The sequence below is a fragment of the Vulpes lagopus genome, chromosome 5 (assembly GCF_018345385.1).
Source record: "Vulpes lagopus strain Blue_001 chromosome 5, ASM1834538v1, whole genome shotgun sequence".
NCBI lineage: Eukaryota > Metazoa > Chordata > Mammalia > Carnivora > Canidae > Vulpes > Vulpes lagopus.
Genome location: NC_054828.1, coordinates 18,875,897 through 18,888,959, shown reverse-complemented (window position 1 = coordinate 18,888,959; position 13,063 = coordinate 18,875,897). Strand labels below are relative to the sequence as shown.

General features: G+C 35.0%; 1 protein-coding gene across 7 annotated transcripts in view; it reads left to right on the top strand.

Annotated features, from left to right (window-relative positions):
* Window positions 1-13,063, top strand: part of CCDC138 (coiled-coil domain containing 138) — a 98,631-nt gene that overhangs the window by 68,460 nt on the left and 17,108 nt on the right. For 6 of the 7 annotated variants that reach the window (XM_041754130.1, XM_041754128.1, XM_041754129.1 and 3 more), the window contains 2 exons: window positions 3,784-3,976; window positions 11,391-11,567. The exons of the other annotated variant lie outside the window; for it this stretch is intronic. In XM_041754130.1, coding sequence (XP_041610064.1) covers window positions 3,784-3,976; window positions 11,391-11,567 — 370 coding nt within the window. The remainder of the gene's footprint in view (window positions 1-3,783; window positions 3,977-11,390; window positions 11,568-13,063) is intronic. 7 annotated transcript variants of the gene reach the window in all.

The window sequence follows — 13,063 nt, the reverse complement described above, 5'->3', positions numbered from 1 at the left end:
AGTGCAAGTTTGGCTTCTTCCTTGCCAACTTGAATGCTTTTTATTTCTTTCTGTTACCTACCGAGGCTAGGACTTCCAGTACTAGGTTGAACAATAGTGGTGACAGTGGGCATCCCTATCATGGTCCTGACCTTGGGGAAAAAGCTCTCAGTTTTTCCCCATTGAGGATGGTATTTGCTGTGGATCTTTTGTATATGGCCTTTATGATGTTGAGGTATGTTCCTTCTATCCCTACTGTCTTGAGGGTTTTTGTCAAGAAAAGATGCTGTATTTTTTCAAATGCTTTTTCTGCATAAATTTAGAGGATCATATGGTTCTTATCCTTTCTTTTATTAATGTGATATATCATGTTGATTGTTTGACAGATATTAAATCACCCCTGCAGCCCAGGAATAAATCCAACTTGGTCGTGGTGAATAATCCCTTTAATGTACTGTTGGATTCAATTAGCTAGTAAACCCATCTGTTTTTAATTTGGTTAATGTATTTTCAGTTATAAAATTTCCATTTGGTTCCTTATGTTTTCTTTAGTAAGACTTTTATTTCTTTGATGAGGTTTTCTATTTTTCATTTTTTTAAAAAAATGCATAATTACTAATTTTATCATTGCTGCTTTAAAATATTTGTCAGATAAAAAAAAAAAATATTTGTCAGATAAAAAAAAAAAATATTTGTCAGATAATTCTTAAATCTTTGTGCCATTTGTGTTGGCAATTACTGATTTTCATTCAGTTTGAGATCTTCCAGGTTCTTTGTGTGATTAGTGATTTTTATTGAAAACTGGACATTTTGGTATTCTGTTATAAGACTCTCGGTCTCTGTTTTATCTGACTTTCTTTTGACACTGCTCTTGCAGAGGAAATACAGGTTGGCTTCTCTTTATTGCCTAGTGAAGTAGAAGTCCAGATTCCCCACTAGGCCTCTACTGATACCTCCCTAACTGGGAGGGATGGGAATATCTAATTACTACCCCTCACATCGCCTTCATGGACACCTTGTAACTGCCTGGTTGAGGGTAGAAGTGTAAGCTCTCCTTGGAATTTTGCTCATCTAGGTGGGTGTTAGATCATCTAGATATTTGGTGGGATATTTGGTTGGATTGTGGCTTTGTCTAAAAGTTTTTTGTCTTGGGCACCTCAGTAGCTTAGTTGGTTAAGCCCCTGACTCTTCATTTCAGCTCAGGGTTCTGAGATCGAGCTCCACATCAGGCTTAGCATAGGTGTGAAGCCTGCTTTAGATTCTCTTTCTCCCTCTGTCCCTCCCTCTCCATCCCTCACTCTCTTTCTCTCTCTCTCTAAATAAAATTTTAGGGCAGCCTGGGTGGCTCAGTGGTTTAGCGCCGCCTTCAGTCCGGGGTGTGATCCTGGAGACCCAGGATCAAGTCCCACGCCGGGCTCCCTGCATGGAGCCTGCTTCTCCCTCTGCCTGTGTCTCTGCCTCTCTTTCTGTGTGTCTGTCATGAGTAAATAAATAAAATCTTAAAAAAAAATCTAAAATTTTTAAAAACGTTTTTGGTCTTGCAAGGCTGCTCTTTTCCTAGCCTTTGGCTAGAGAGAACAAGCTTATGTTGGGTCTTTCTTGTCTGCATTTTCCAGGTTGTCAGCTTTTTCAACTCTAAGTCTGAGAAATGTGAGGCATCAACAAACTTCTAGAATTTCTAATATTTTCTTCTATTTTTATACCAAAGTTTTAGAACACATACATACGTATTATCTTTTCCTAATGATTGTAAAAACTTAGTTTTTTTTTTTTATTTGAATATAGTCGATGCACAGTGTTAACATTAGTTTTGGGTATACAACATACTGGTTCAAATTTTCTATACGTATGCTCTGCTCATCATGAAGTATAAGTACCAGCTGTCACTCTATAACACTATTACAGCATCATTGACTATATTCCCTGTGCTGTGCCTTGATTAGTGTGACTTATTCCTTCTATAACTGGAAGCTTGTATCTCCCACTCCCCTTCACCCACCTCTCTTCCCTCTGGCAACCATCAGCTTATTCTCTATATTTAAAGGTTGATTTTGCTTTTTGTTTGTTTATTCCTTTTTTTTTTTTTTTTAAGATTCCATATAGCATTTAAATCACAGTCTTTCTCAGTCTGACTTCACTTAGCATAATACTCTTTAGGTCCATCCATGTTGTCACAAATGGCAAAATCTCATCTGTTTTTTTGGCAGCATAATATTCCATTGTGTGTGTGTATGTATGTATGTATATGTATATGTGTATATATGTATATATGTATATAAACACACACACCACATCTTATCCAGTTACCTGTTAATGGACACTTAGGTTGCTTCCATATTTCGGCTCTTGTAAATTAATGCTGCAATAAACAAAGAAGTATACACATCTTTTTTTTTTCTTTTTAAAGGTTTTATATATTTATTCATGAGAGACACACAGAGAGAGGCAGAGACACAGGAAGAGGGAAAAGCAGGCTCCATGCAGGGAGTCTGATGTGGGACTCAGATCCTGGGTCTCCAGGATCACGTCCTGGGCTGAAGGTGGCACTAAACCGCTGAGCCATCTGGGCTGCCCTACACATCTTTTCAAATTAATGTTTTTGTTTTGTTTGAGTAAATAACTAATAGAATTACTGGGTAGTGTGGTATTTCTTTTTTTCATTTTTTGAGAAACCTCCATACTGTTTTCCACAGTGGCTATACCACCTTACATTTCCACCAATAGTATATAAGTATTCCTTTTTCAAATTTAAAGTTTATTGGCCATATATTTAAATTAGATTGCATTTGTTATGCCACTCACCACCGAAACATTGTGCCTTTTGATACCCATAAAATCTCAATATATCTCTCTAATATTAATGTATTATTATTATTGTTACTATAATTAGGGAGGCAGTGGAGGAGGGCAGAGAATGAGAGAATTTCAAGCAGGCTCCACACCCAGTGTGGATCCTGACACAGGGCTTGATCTCACAATCTCACAACCCTGAGATCATGACCTGAGCTGAGATCAAGAGACACTTAACTGAGCTACCCACGTGCCCATATCTCTCTAATTTTAATATATTGAAATTCTAAAGCAAATACTTGTTACCTATATTTAAGCTACTTCTGAGTCTAGTTCATGCACTCTCATCTGTAAAATGATTTTCCTTTACTTGGTTCTTAATATATATATGGAATATCATAAAAGCCTATATTATTTTAGAAGTATTTATGTCAGTATTTCTGTTTTGCCCATTGTCTTGTTTTAGTTTATTCATCATGAGAATTATCCATGATTCTAACCTAGTGTCTTATTCTTCTGCAATTGTTAAAAGTTATCAAAATTACTGTGATGGTTATGATCATAGTGAGCTATAAAACAGGAAGGCCCTAGGTGATCACTTTATAAGCCAACACTGTAAGATATACCCAAACAAGCCATTTGTCACTAATGGTGGAGGTGTGTGAAGAACCTATAGTGTCTCTGCTCCTTTGATTTGTATGTGCCAGAAACATATCATGATCTTATGTTCTTAAACATTTTCAAATTGAATCTTGACTCAATTCTCCTAATTTTGTTCTTAGAAAATTACATCTCCAATTTCTTAATTCTTGTAGGCTGCTCATTTCTTTTAGGAAAAGTCATAAATAATTTAGAAAAGTTGATTATAAAATTACTTCTTTTTAATCTTGCATATTTCTAACCCATTTTTTAATTAGAAAAAATCGACATTTTTAATTTCTATATTTGATTGTCGTATTTGAAATATATCATGGATATAAGTAAATATATTAAGATGGTACATATTTTTGACAGCATTCAACCATGACATCAACATTGAGGAGATTGGGTGAAGACATATTCAAAGGAGTAGTAACTAAGGGAATTCAGGATAATTCTTTAGAACATTCAGTGGAGAATAAACCAAAGACAGCTGCTTTCTTTAAAAGCTCCAATTTACCATTGAGATTTTTATCAACTTTAATTGTTCTCAAAACAGTCACTCAAGGTAAGCTTTCACATGTGCTTATGATATAGTTTTTCATAAACAGAAGGGAATTCTACGTAATGAAATAATTCTTACATAGCCAAATATGTTTTCCATTTTTATTTATTATTTATTTATTTTTTAAAGATTTTATTAATTTATTCATGATAGACACAGAATGAGAGAGAGGCAAAGACACAGCAGAGGGAGAAGCAGGCTCCATGCAGGGAGCCCGATGTGGGACTCAATACCACTTCTGTGCAGTAGAGTATTGGACATGCTGACCATCTTCAGTGAGTCATTAAAAAAAAAGATGAATGTCCAGTAGGAATACAGAAAACTATTCGTTCATGGATACTCTATATAAATTGAGGACATTCAATGAAACTAGCTAAGAAATTTATTGAATATCATATGCTGGGTTCTGAATATTTATCTCTCCTGCAAAATTCATATGGTGAAATGCTGACCCCTAAAGATGATGGTAATACTAGTTGGGGCCTTTAGGAGGTGCTTAGATCGTGAGGGTGGATCCCTCATGAATGGGATTACTGCCCTTATAAAAGAATCTCCACAGAGATCTCTAGCTCTTACACCTTGTGAGGACACAGTGAGAAAGAAGGTACAGGCTGTGAACCAGAAAGAGGGTCTTCACCATACTAGCGACCATACTGGCAACTTTGTCTTGGACTTCACCAACTCCAGAACTGTGAGCAAAAAAATTCCTGTTGTGTGTGAGCTACACAGTCTCTGATATTTGTTATAGTAGCCTGATAAAATTTGTGTTTCAGAAAATGAGCTTCAAAGAAATTCACAGTCTGTTGACTTTCAATATTATCATTTCTATCTATGACTACCTATGGCTGTATATCATGACTACTATGAATATCATTAACAGCAATAATATATGTAAAGAAATCTTGTTAATATAAGTAAAGCAAAGAGTGTAAAATTTGGATATAAATCTAGTATGGTATCTGTAAACTTCATTTCTTTGTGAAATATAATAGGGCATAAATAAAGATATTCTCCCTCTCCCTCTGCCCCTTCTTCCACTTGGATTTGCTCACATGTGCTCTCTCTAAGAATAAATAAAATCTTAAAAAAAAAGAAGATCTGGGTAAATAATAGATGAATGGACAGGGTAATAAAGATTATTGCTGAGATTAAATGACATAAATAAAGGACTTTTTAGGGTGGGGGAGGGCGGAGGGGGAGAGAATCTCAAGCAGGCTCCATGATGCAAGGCTTAATCTCACAACCCTGAAACAATTGTAACATTATACATCAACTGTATTTTTGTTTAAAAAATAAAAATAAAATTTTAAAGTTAAATTGAAATAGTCATGATATATAATAAAAATAAGTACTTCTAAAACATTAAAGTCGGGCAATAGGAATATTAAGTCCAGAAATGACACAATTTGCACTTAATATATACATATTGAATTAGTGAATTGGTTGCTTTCTTATGTAAATCACTTTTTGAAGAAAGAATTATAGGACAGTTCTTGCTTTCAAAGTCCTTAGAGTCTTTTGGGTAAGGTAGGTTGTAAATATTTTTCTGCTTCATCTTATTATTGATACAGAAGTTTAAATAATGTGCTTCTGGGATCCCTGGGTGGCGCAGCGGTTTGGCGCCTGCCTTTGGCCCAGGGCACGATCCTGGAGACCCAGGATCGAATCCCACATTGGGCTCCCGGTGCATGGAGCCTGCTTCTCCCTCCGCCTGTGTCTCTGCCTCTCTCTCTCTCTCTCTCTCTGTGACTATCATAAATAAGTAAAAATTTAAAAAAAATTTCCTTAAAATGGCCTTCATCAGTCCTTGTCCTGCTTCACCTTTAAAAAATAAATAAATAAATAAATAAATAAATAAATAAATAAATAAATAAATAAATAATGTGCTTCTGGTTAAAGAGAGATGATAAAAATTAGTTCTGGTGGTATAATTAGGAGATCAGGAGAGGATTTAGTATAAGGAGTTAGGATTTGAGCTGGACTATCAGGGATGTGTAGGATTTTATAGGCAGAAAATAAAGAAGGCCATTCCTGAAGGAACAGTATGAGCCAGAGTTTGGAATTATGTAAGAGCATGGCATGCAAGACGAACAGTGAGTTATTCAACAGAATAACACGTGGTACAGTCACAAGCTGCTCCTCAAATGGTGTTATCAACCTCTCAAAGCACATTACTTTTATCTTCTTTTAAAAACATACAAATTATATCATAACGCTTTTTAAAATATATATATTTATTTTAGAGAGCAAGCCAGGATTGGTGCAGAGGGAGAAGAAGGGAATCCCAAGGAGACTCCCTGCTAAGCTCAGAGCCCGACACAGGGCTCCATCTCACCACTCTGATATCATGACCTGAGCCAAAATTAAGAGTCAGTCGTGATCCCGGGGTCCTGGGATCAAGTCCCATGTTAGGAGGCCTATATCTCTGCCCCTCTCTCTGTGTCTCTCATGAATAAATAAATAAAATCTTAAAAAAAAATTACCACCCATGATTCTCTCCTAATTTTGATTAACAAAGCATATAAAGCAATAATATGGTTCTCTAAAGTTGTAAAACCATTCCTAATTTGCCATTTATGACAAACACATCTGTGATTAGTTTTCATTCAATTCACTGTTATGGCCTTCAGTTAAAAATGTTTGAGAAATTTGGGAGTAACTAAAACTTAATAATGCCAGTACTTTAATTTCATTACTAGTGGGCTTTATGAATCTATAAAACTTGAATACACTTTTATGCAACATTTCCGAAACTTATTTAACTTCCAAATCCTTTTTGGAAAAGTGATATGCAGCACTAATTTTCTGCAAAGAACAATTTGGGAAATGCTGTCTTTCAGTTTATGAGGCAAAATTGTAATACCTTATGAAGGTTCATATTACCCTGAGGAACACTTTCAGGGAGAGAAAATTAATGTTAAAAAAGGTGAATGGACGAAAGGTGAAATTCACATTGGTATCAAATTCTAGAGCTAATGAACTGATCCTTCTTGACCTTGTGTTTTCTGCCTTCATTGTCAGGTGCTCTAGAGGTTCAGTAAGCTGAGGGTTGAAAGACAGCTGGTGGACCTTAGTTTATAGTCTTTTGGGATGGAGCAAAGCCAGTCAAGTAAAAGAACAGAAAAGAAAAAAGACATGTGTTAAATACAATTAAGGGAAATAATTAAAAGTATAGAGAAAAATAAAAGTTAGATATATTGTCTTACGTGCTGCAGCAAATTTGGAAAAACTAAAATTTCATACATAAAAACTCTTAGAGTAACAGACTTGTCTTAACTCTGGTAAGAAATAAAAAACAAAAACAAAAACAAAAACTCTGGTAAGAAGATATTTCCTATTTATAAAAAGAAAAGTATACATTACAAAATTGATAAATTTATTATAAACAGTAAAGAGGAAATAGATAAATGTTAGGTAATATTAAATACTCAGTAACCTAAATAAATATATTTGTAAGATAATACCTGATTTCCATTAAATAGACAGTGCAAATAGGTTGTTCAAAAACATAATACTTGGTATAAATTTGACACTATAATGCTAAGCCCTTTATAGATTGTCTCTGAATATTATTATTCCTATATTAGTGGTTAATAGTTTACGGAAGTTAGATAATTGTGTCAAGGCCACACAGCCAGTATTTGACAGAGTCTGGTTCAGCTTGCCTCTATCCATATCTAGAGCCCACCCTCTTGACCCTATTGTGTGACTTCCTAAGAGCTGGTACTCCTGAGATAATGAAAGAAATAATAATAAATACTTACATAGCATTTCCTGTGTTATGGGCCAAGCACTTTATGTGTACCATCTCATTTAATTCTTTTTTTTTTTAAATTTTATTTATTTATTTATTTATGATAGTCATACAGAGAGAGAGAGAGAGAGACAGGCAGAGACACAGGCAGAGGGAGAAGCAGGCTCCATGCACCGGGAGCCCGACGTGGGATTCGATCCCGGGTCTCCAGGATCATGCCCTGGGCCAAAGGCAGGCGCCAAACCGCTGCGCCACCCAGGGATCCCTCATTTAATTCTTATAACAAGGTTATAAAATGTCATTAACATCTCAATTTTATAAATGAGGAAATTGAGGCATAGAGAGGTTAAGTCTGCACTCTTAGTCACTGTGCTACACTGATTCTCTGAAATAAAATTTAACTGTAAGGTATAGTCTTATATCCATTACACTCACAAAAATAAAGTAATTGAATATAATGCCAACTAAAAGTCTTTACTGATAAAATTCATGTATTTTCCAACTATAATACAATATTTTGATATTCAGTATTTCAAGTTATAATGCAATAGTTCACTTCTAAGATTAATATATAATATTTACCAAAACTATCTTTAGAAATGTGGGTTTTTTTTTAAAGTTCTTATTTTAATTCCATTAGTTAACATACAGTGTTATGTAACTTTTGGGGTACAATAGAGTGATTCAGCATTTCCATGTATCATCCATTGCTCATCATGACAAGTGCCCTCCTTAATCCCCATCACCTATTTCACTCTATCCCCACCCCTCTACCACCTCCCCTCTAGTAACCGCTGGTAACTTTGTGCTGTCTAGTTCAGAGTTGAAACAAGTACAATTTTGATTGTGTTGTAGCTTACAGGAACCACCAAAATGCTTACAGGAACCACCAAAATGTATCATAACCTTTAATAAGATTTACTCTGCTGTCTAATAATGACAAAGGATAAATAATTGACAAGCCCACAATTGGAATAGTGAAGGAAATAAGTTCTTGCACTGTTGTTGACATTTTTCTAATCATTCATTTGGTTTTTTCAAATTTATTCCCCACAGTAACCTTATGAGGTAGATGATGATGTCATTTTTACAAAAGAGCAAATTGAGGGTCAGGCATTCATAAGGGACCTAGATCTTTTCTTGACCCTAAATATTCAGAGCTTTAACAGTGTCATCATGAGGAGAGTAGGATATTATATGTTATTAGCAATTTTAAGTATGTAGGTGTGGCAGTCAATGTAAAAATATTTTAATTAATAAAACCTTCAGTATGTACATACTAATTTGATCTATGTAAAGATATGAGAACTGAAAGATAAGAATCTTATCTGATAGTATTGTTTTAGGGACAGATTTCTTGTCTTTCTCATTAGACTCTCTCCCCTGTTTAGTTGTGTGCATCGGCCAGTTGTGCTGTCCTGCTCCTGCAACACTTGGCCCCCAACTTACGCAGACTTATATATTTATAAATTATGTATTTATTTATACTTGAGGCCTGTAGAAATGTAGGAATTATTGTCATTCTCAGATAGCAGGAACAATGTAGTATTAAGAACTTCAGTTTCACAGTCAGATAACTAAGGATGTGACATTGGGCAGGTCCCTTCTTTTCTGTGTTTCACCACATTTTTTTTGAAGATTAAATTAGAATTAATGTGAAAGTTTAGAAAAGAATGTGACATATAGTAAGCACTAGCTTCTATCATTATCATAAACATTATTGTTTATTTTATTTAACTTCTAAGAGTTGGTTTTACTTGCGATCAGAATTGAGGTCTCTTAGGCTGCGTTGGATTTCTATTGTTTCATAATAAACCACCAAACACTTGTTGCTTAAGACAACAACCAGTTTTGGTAAAATTGGTAACCAAATTTCTTAAAATACTCTCTTAGAAGTTAAATTGGTCTTGATTTTTAGAAAATCTTCACTAGTAGAGAAATGAAAATAAGAATATGATTCTTTTACTTCTCCCTAAAAGGTAAGTCAACTTAAAAAAAAAAAATCACCAAATACCGTCTGCCCCTCCCCAAGTTAATACGGGACAATTTTTTAAGTTTATAAATTTGCTGTATCACGTGGCATTTAGCTTATTTAATCTCATAATATATTTATGAGAAGTGAAGTAATCTGTGTCAAATACAGCAGGTGGCACTGGATAAACACTTTTCTGTGAAGAATTGAGTTCAGAATTAATGTATATACTCTTCTACTGATTTTTTGCTAAATAAGGATAAGTTCCTAATGAGGTAAACCTGAACAGAATCCAGCAGCTTTGCTTACCCTAACACTCGTTTGCAATGTTTTATTTAATCACAAAAAGTAAGTGTAATAGTAGCAGTGTTCCTTGAACTAAATTCTACCAAAAGTAAGAATAGAATATACTATAAATTGAGGCACAGATTTTAATTTCTCAAAATTCTTTCATATGTATTTTAATATGTGTTTATGCATTTCAATTCTTTCATAGGTATTTCACACCGGTTATATTCAGCTACTCATTCTTAATAGGCTTTTAAATGAAATGCAACACATCAACCAGAAGATAGTAAATTTTAATGGAGGTGACTCTGTCATATTTTCAGTCTTTCAAAGTACTCTCAAGGCTTCTTTAAACAGAAATCTCAGTAGAAAAATTAGCTCACTACTATTTGAACAGCACAAACACTTTTTTTTTTAATTCCTTTCGATAGTATATTGAAGGAATTTAGGAAACTGGAGTATTCTTGTACAATTAAAAGCACATTGTAAAATTGTTGTAAGACTACTGATTTGGGTTTACTGTATTGAAGTGTAACAATTTAAGTATCTTAATATCTCACTTGCATTGATTCTGGTTAAATTAATGCTTCTCAATCCTGGCTTTAAGCTTCCCAATCATCTTTAAGAGAGTTCCAGGGACTCTAATCTAATGGATTCCATCATAACATTGGCCTTGGCAAAACCTTGCTGCATTAATGGCAGATATATCACAAAAGGTAATACACCAGAGCACATCTAGTTCTTTGAAGTTGTCTTTTTTTTTTTTAATTTTTTTTTAAATTTTTATTTATTTATGATAGTCACAGAGAGAGAGAGAGAGAGGCAGAGACATAGGCAGAGGGAGAAGCAGGCTCCATGCACCGGGAGCCTGATGTGGGATTCGATCCCGGGTCTCCAGGATCGCGCCCTGGGCCAAAGACAAGCGCCAAACCGCTGCGCCACCCAGGGATCCCTGAAGTTGTCTTTTGAATGGCTGTTTGATTTTTATTAAGAGGTTAAAAATCCTTGTTTAAAAATTTGCATAAAGTTACTTAGCAACAAAAAAATATCTCAAAAGCTAGGTAAAGATAAATATGCTTTTGGAAGCATATGGCAGTTATCAAATATGGAAAATAAACATTATTTATGGTCTTTACTATTAAATATCAACTGTTTTCTTTAAAAATGGAATTTATTGTTATTTTGATATTAAAATATGAATGAAATTTACCCCATCATAGTGTAATTCCTCTTCGCGTTTCAAGCCTTTGGGTTCTAACATTTTAAATTTAGCCGGTGATCTCTGGTCATTTTATTTTTGTTTCCCTTTTGAATTTAAATGGTGGTTTTTCTTTCTTTTGTTTCTGATTACCAACTATACTCCTGACTGATAACGTCAGTTGATTTTATGTACTGTTTTTCAGCTGACTACCTGGCTCAGGCTTTTGATTCTCTATGTTTGGACTTGAAGACAGATGAAGGAAAAGTCTTGTTTTTGGAGTATCAAGCTGTTCCGGTAATACTGAATCATCTAAGAATCTCCAGTAAAGGACTCCTCTCTAATGTCATTGATAGTTTGCTTCAGATGACAGTGGAATCTAGTAAGTTTTAAAGTTTTTAGATACAGTAAGAAGTGACAGTAGGATGATTTTCTTTGCACTTTGTGTAACTACATATCAGACATAATGTGTTTTATAATAGAAATGGTTAAAAAGTATTTTTGATAGCTGTGTAATACAATGGTTAATAACATTTCTAGAAGTTGTATGTTCAAATTTCCATTAACCTAGCACAATTTCCAGTACTCATCTCAGTCACATGGATATACTCTGCATCATGAGTCCTGTTTTCAAGCATCTCTGTCTCATCGTTCTGAAAGATCTAAACCTGTCTTCCCTGTTCTCTCAGAGGGAGCGAGATGTTCAGGTGTGTTCCTGTCTAAAGGAGAGTAATGACAGAGTTGTATTCCTGTTCCTCTTCAACCTTACTGTTTTGTGGGAACGTGGGGGGGTGGTGGGAAAGGCACTCAGTTGTACATGTGGCTACTCTTTTTCATGCATATTTGTAACATTTTGTAGCCTGTGGCTTTACTTTTTCTCTTCGGTTCATATGTTGGTGTAACAGTTTCTTTTAACTTGCTGTTAATGGTTCCTAATTTAGCCCAGATATGTATGGGTACATATGAAAATATGTATTTTCATTTGCTTTGGTTGGTAGTGCTCTTTGAACCTCAAATAGCCCCTTGACTTGTAATAAGCAACCATTTTGCCTCAGTAATTCTTTTTCAGTGTAGCTTTTCTTTTTCCCTATTCTCTCCTCTTTCTGTGGCACTTCTAAAGATGAAATGTTTATGCCTTCCAGAAGGTTGAAACTAAAACTGGAAAGTCATTGCTCAGTGTGGTAGTTAGCAGTCTGGTACTTGGTGCTGCTTGCTGCTTGTGGGTGAATCCCTAACAGCTGGATGTAAAGCATAGTTATATTTATTTTTTTAATTGTTTTTATTTATTCATGAGACACACAGAGGCAGAGACACAGGCAGAGGGAGAAGCAGGCTTTCTTCAGGGAGCCCAGTGCAGGACTTGATCCCCAGGATTGACCCTGGGATCAGGACCTGAGCCAAAAGCAGATGCTGAACCACTGAGCCACCCAGGTGCCCAAGCATAGTTATATTTCTAACTAGGTACCTTCAGTGTATGACTTCACATTTTCAATTCATTTTATATACTTTCTTGTTTTTCCTTTACAACATCCCTATGAAGGGCCTGAGTAGAAAAACTGAGGCCAAGAAAAATCTGGTAACTTGTCCATGGCTTCCATTGCTAGGCCATCGTAAGACTTAGACTTGAAATCATGTTTCTGATTCTAGAAGTAACAAGATGCATTCTCTTATGGCACTGTGATTAGGTTTTCCAGAGGCTTTTTTCCTTCCCCAAAATGTTAAATTTTCTCTGACATATTTTATTAATATTTTTAGCCATTTGTGACTGTTAAGATATTGGACTTATAGTTGAAGGTCTAGCTACCTAGTTAAATAACTAGGTATATCTTGATTTACTAATATATGCTATGGAGCAAAAAGGTGAAAAATTAGTAAAAT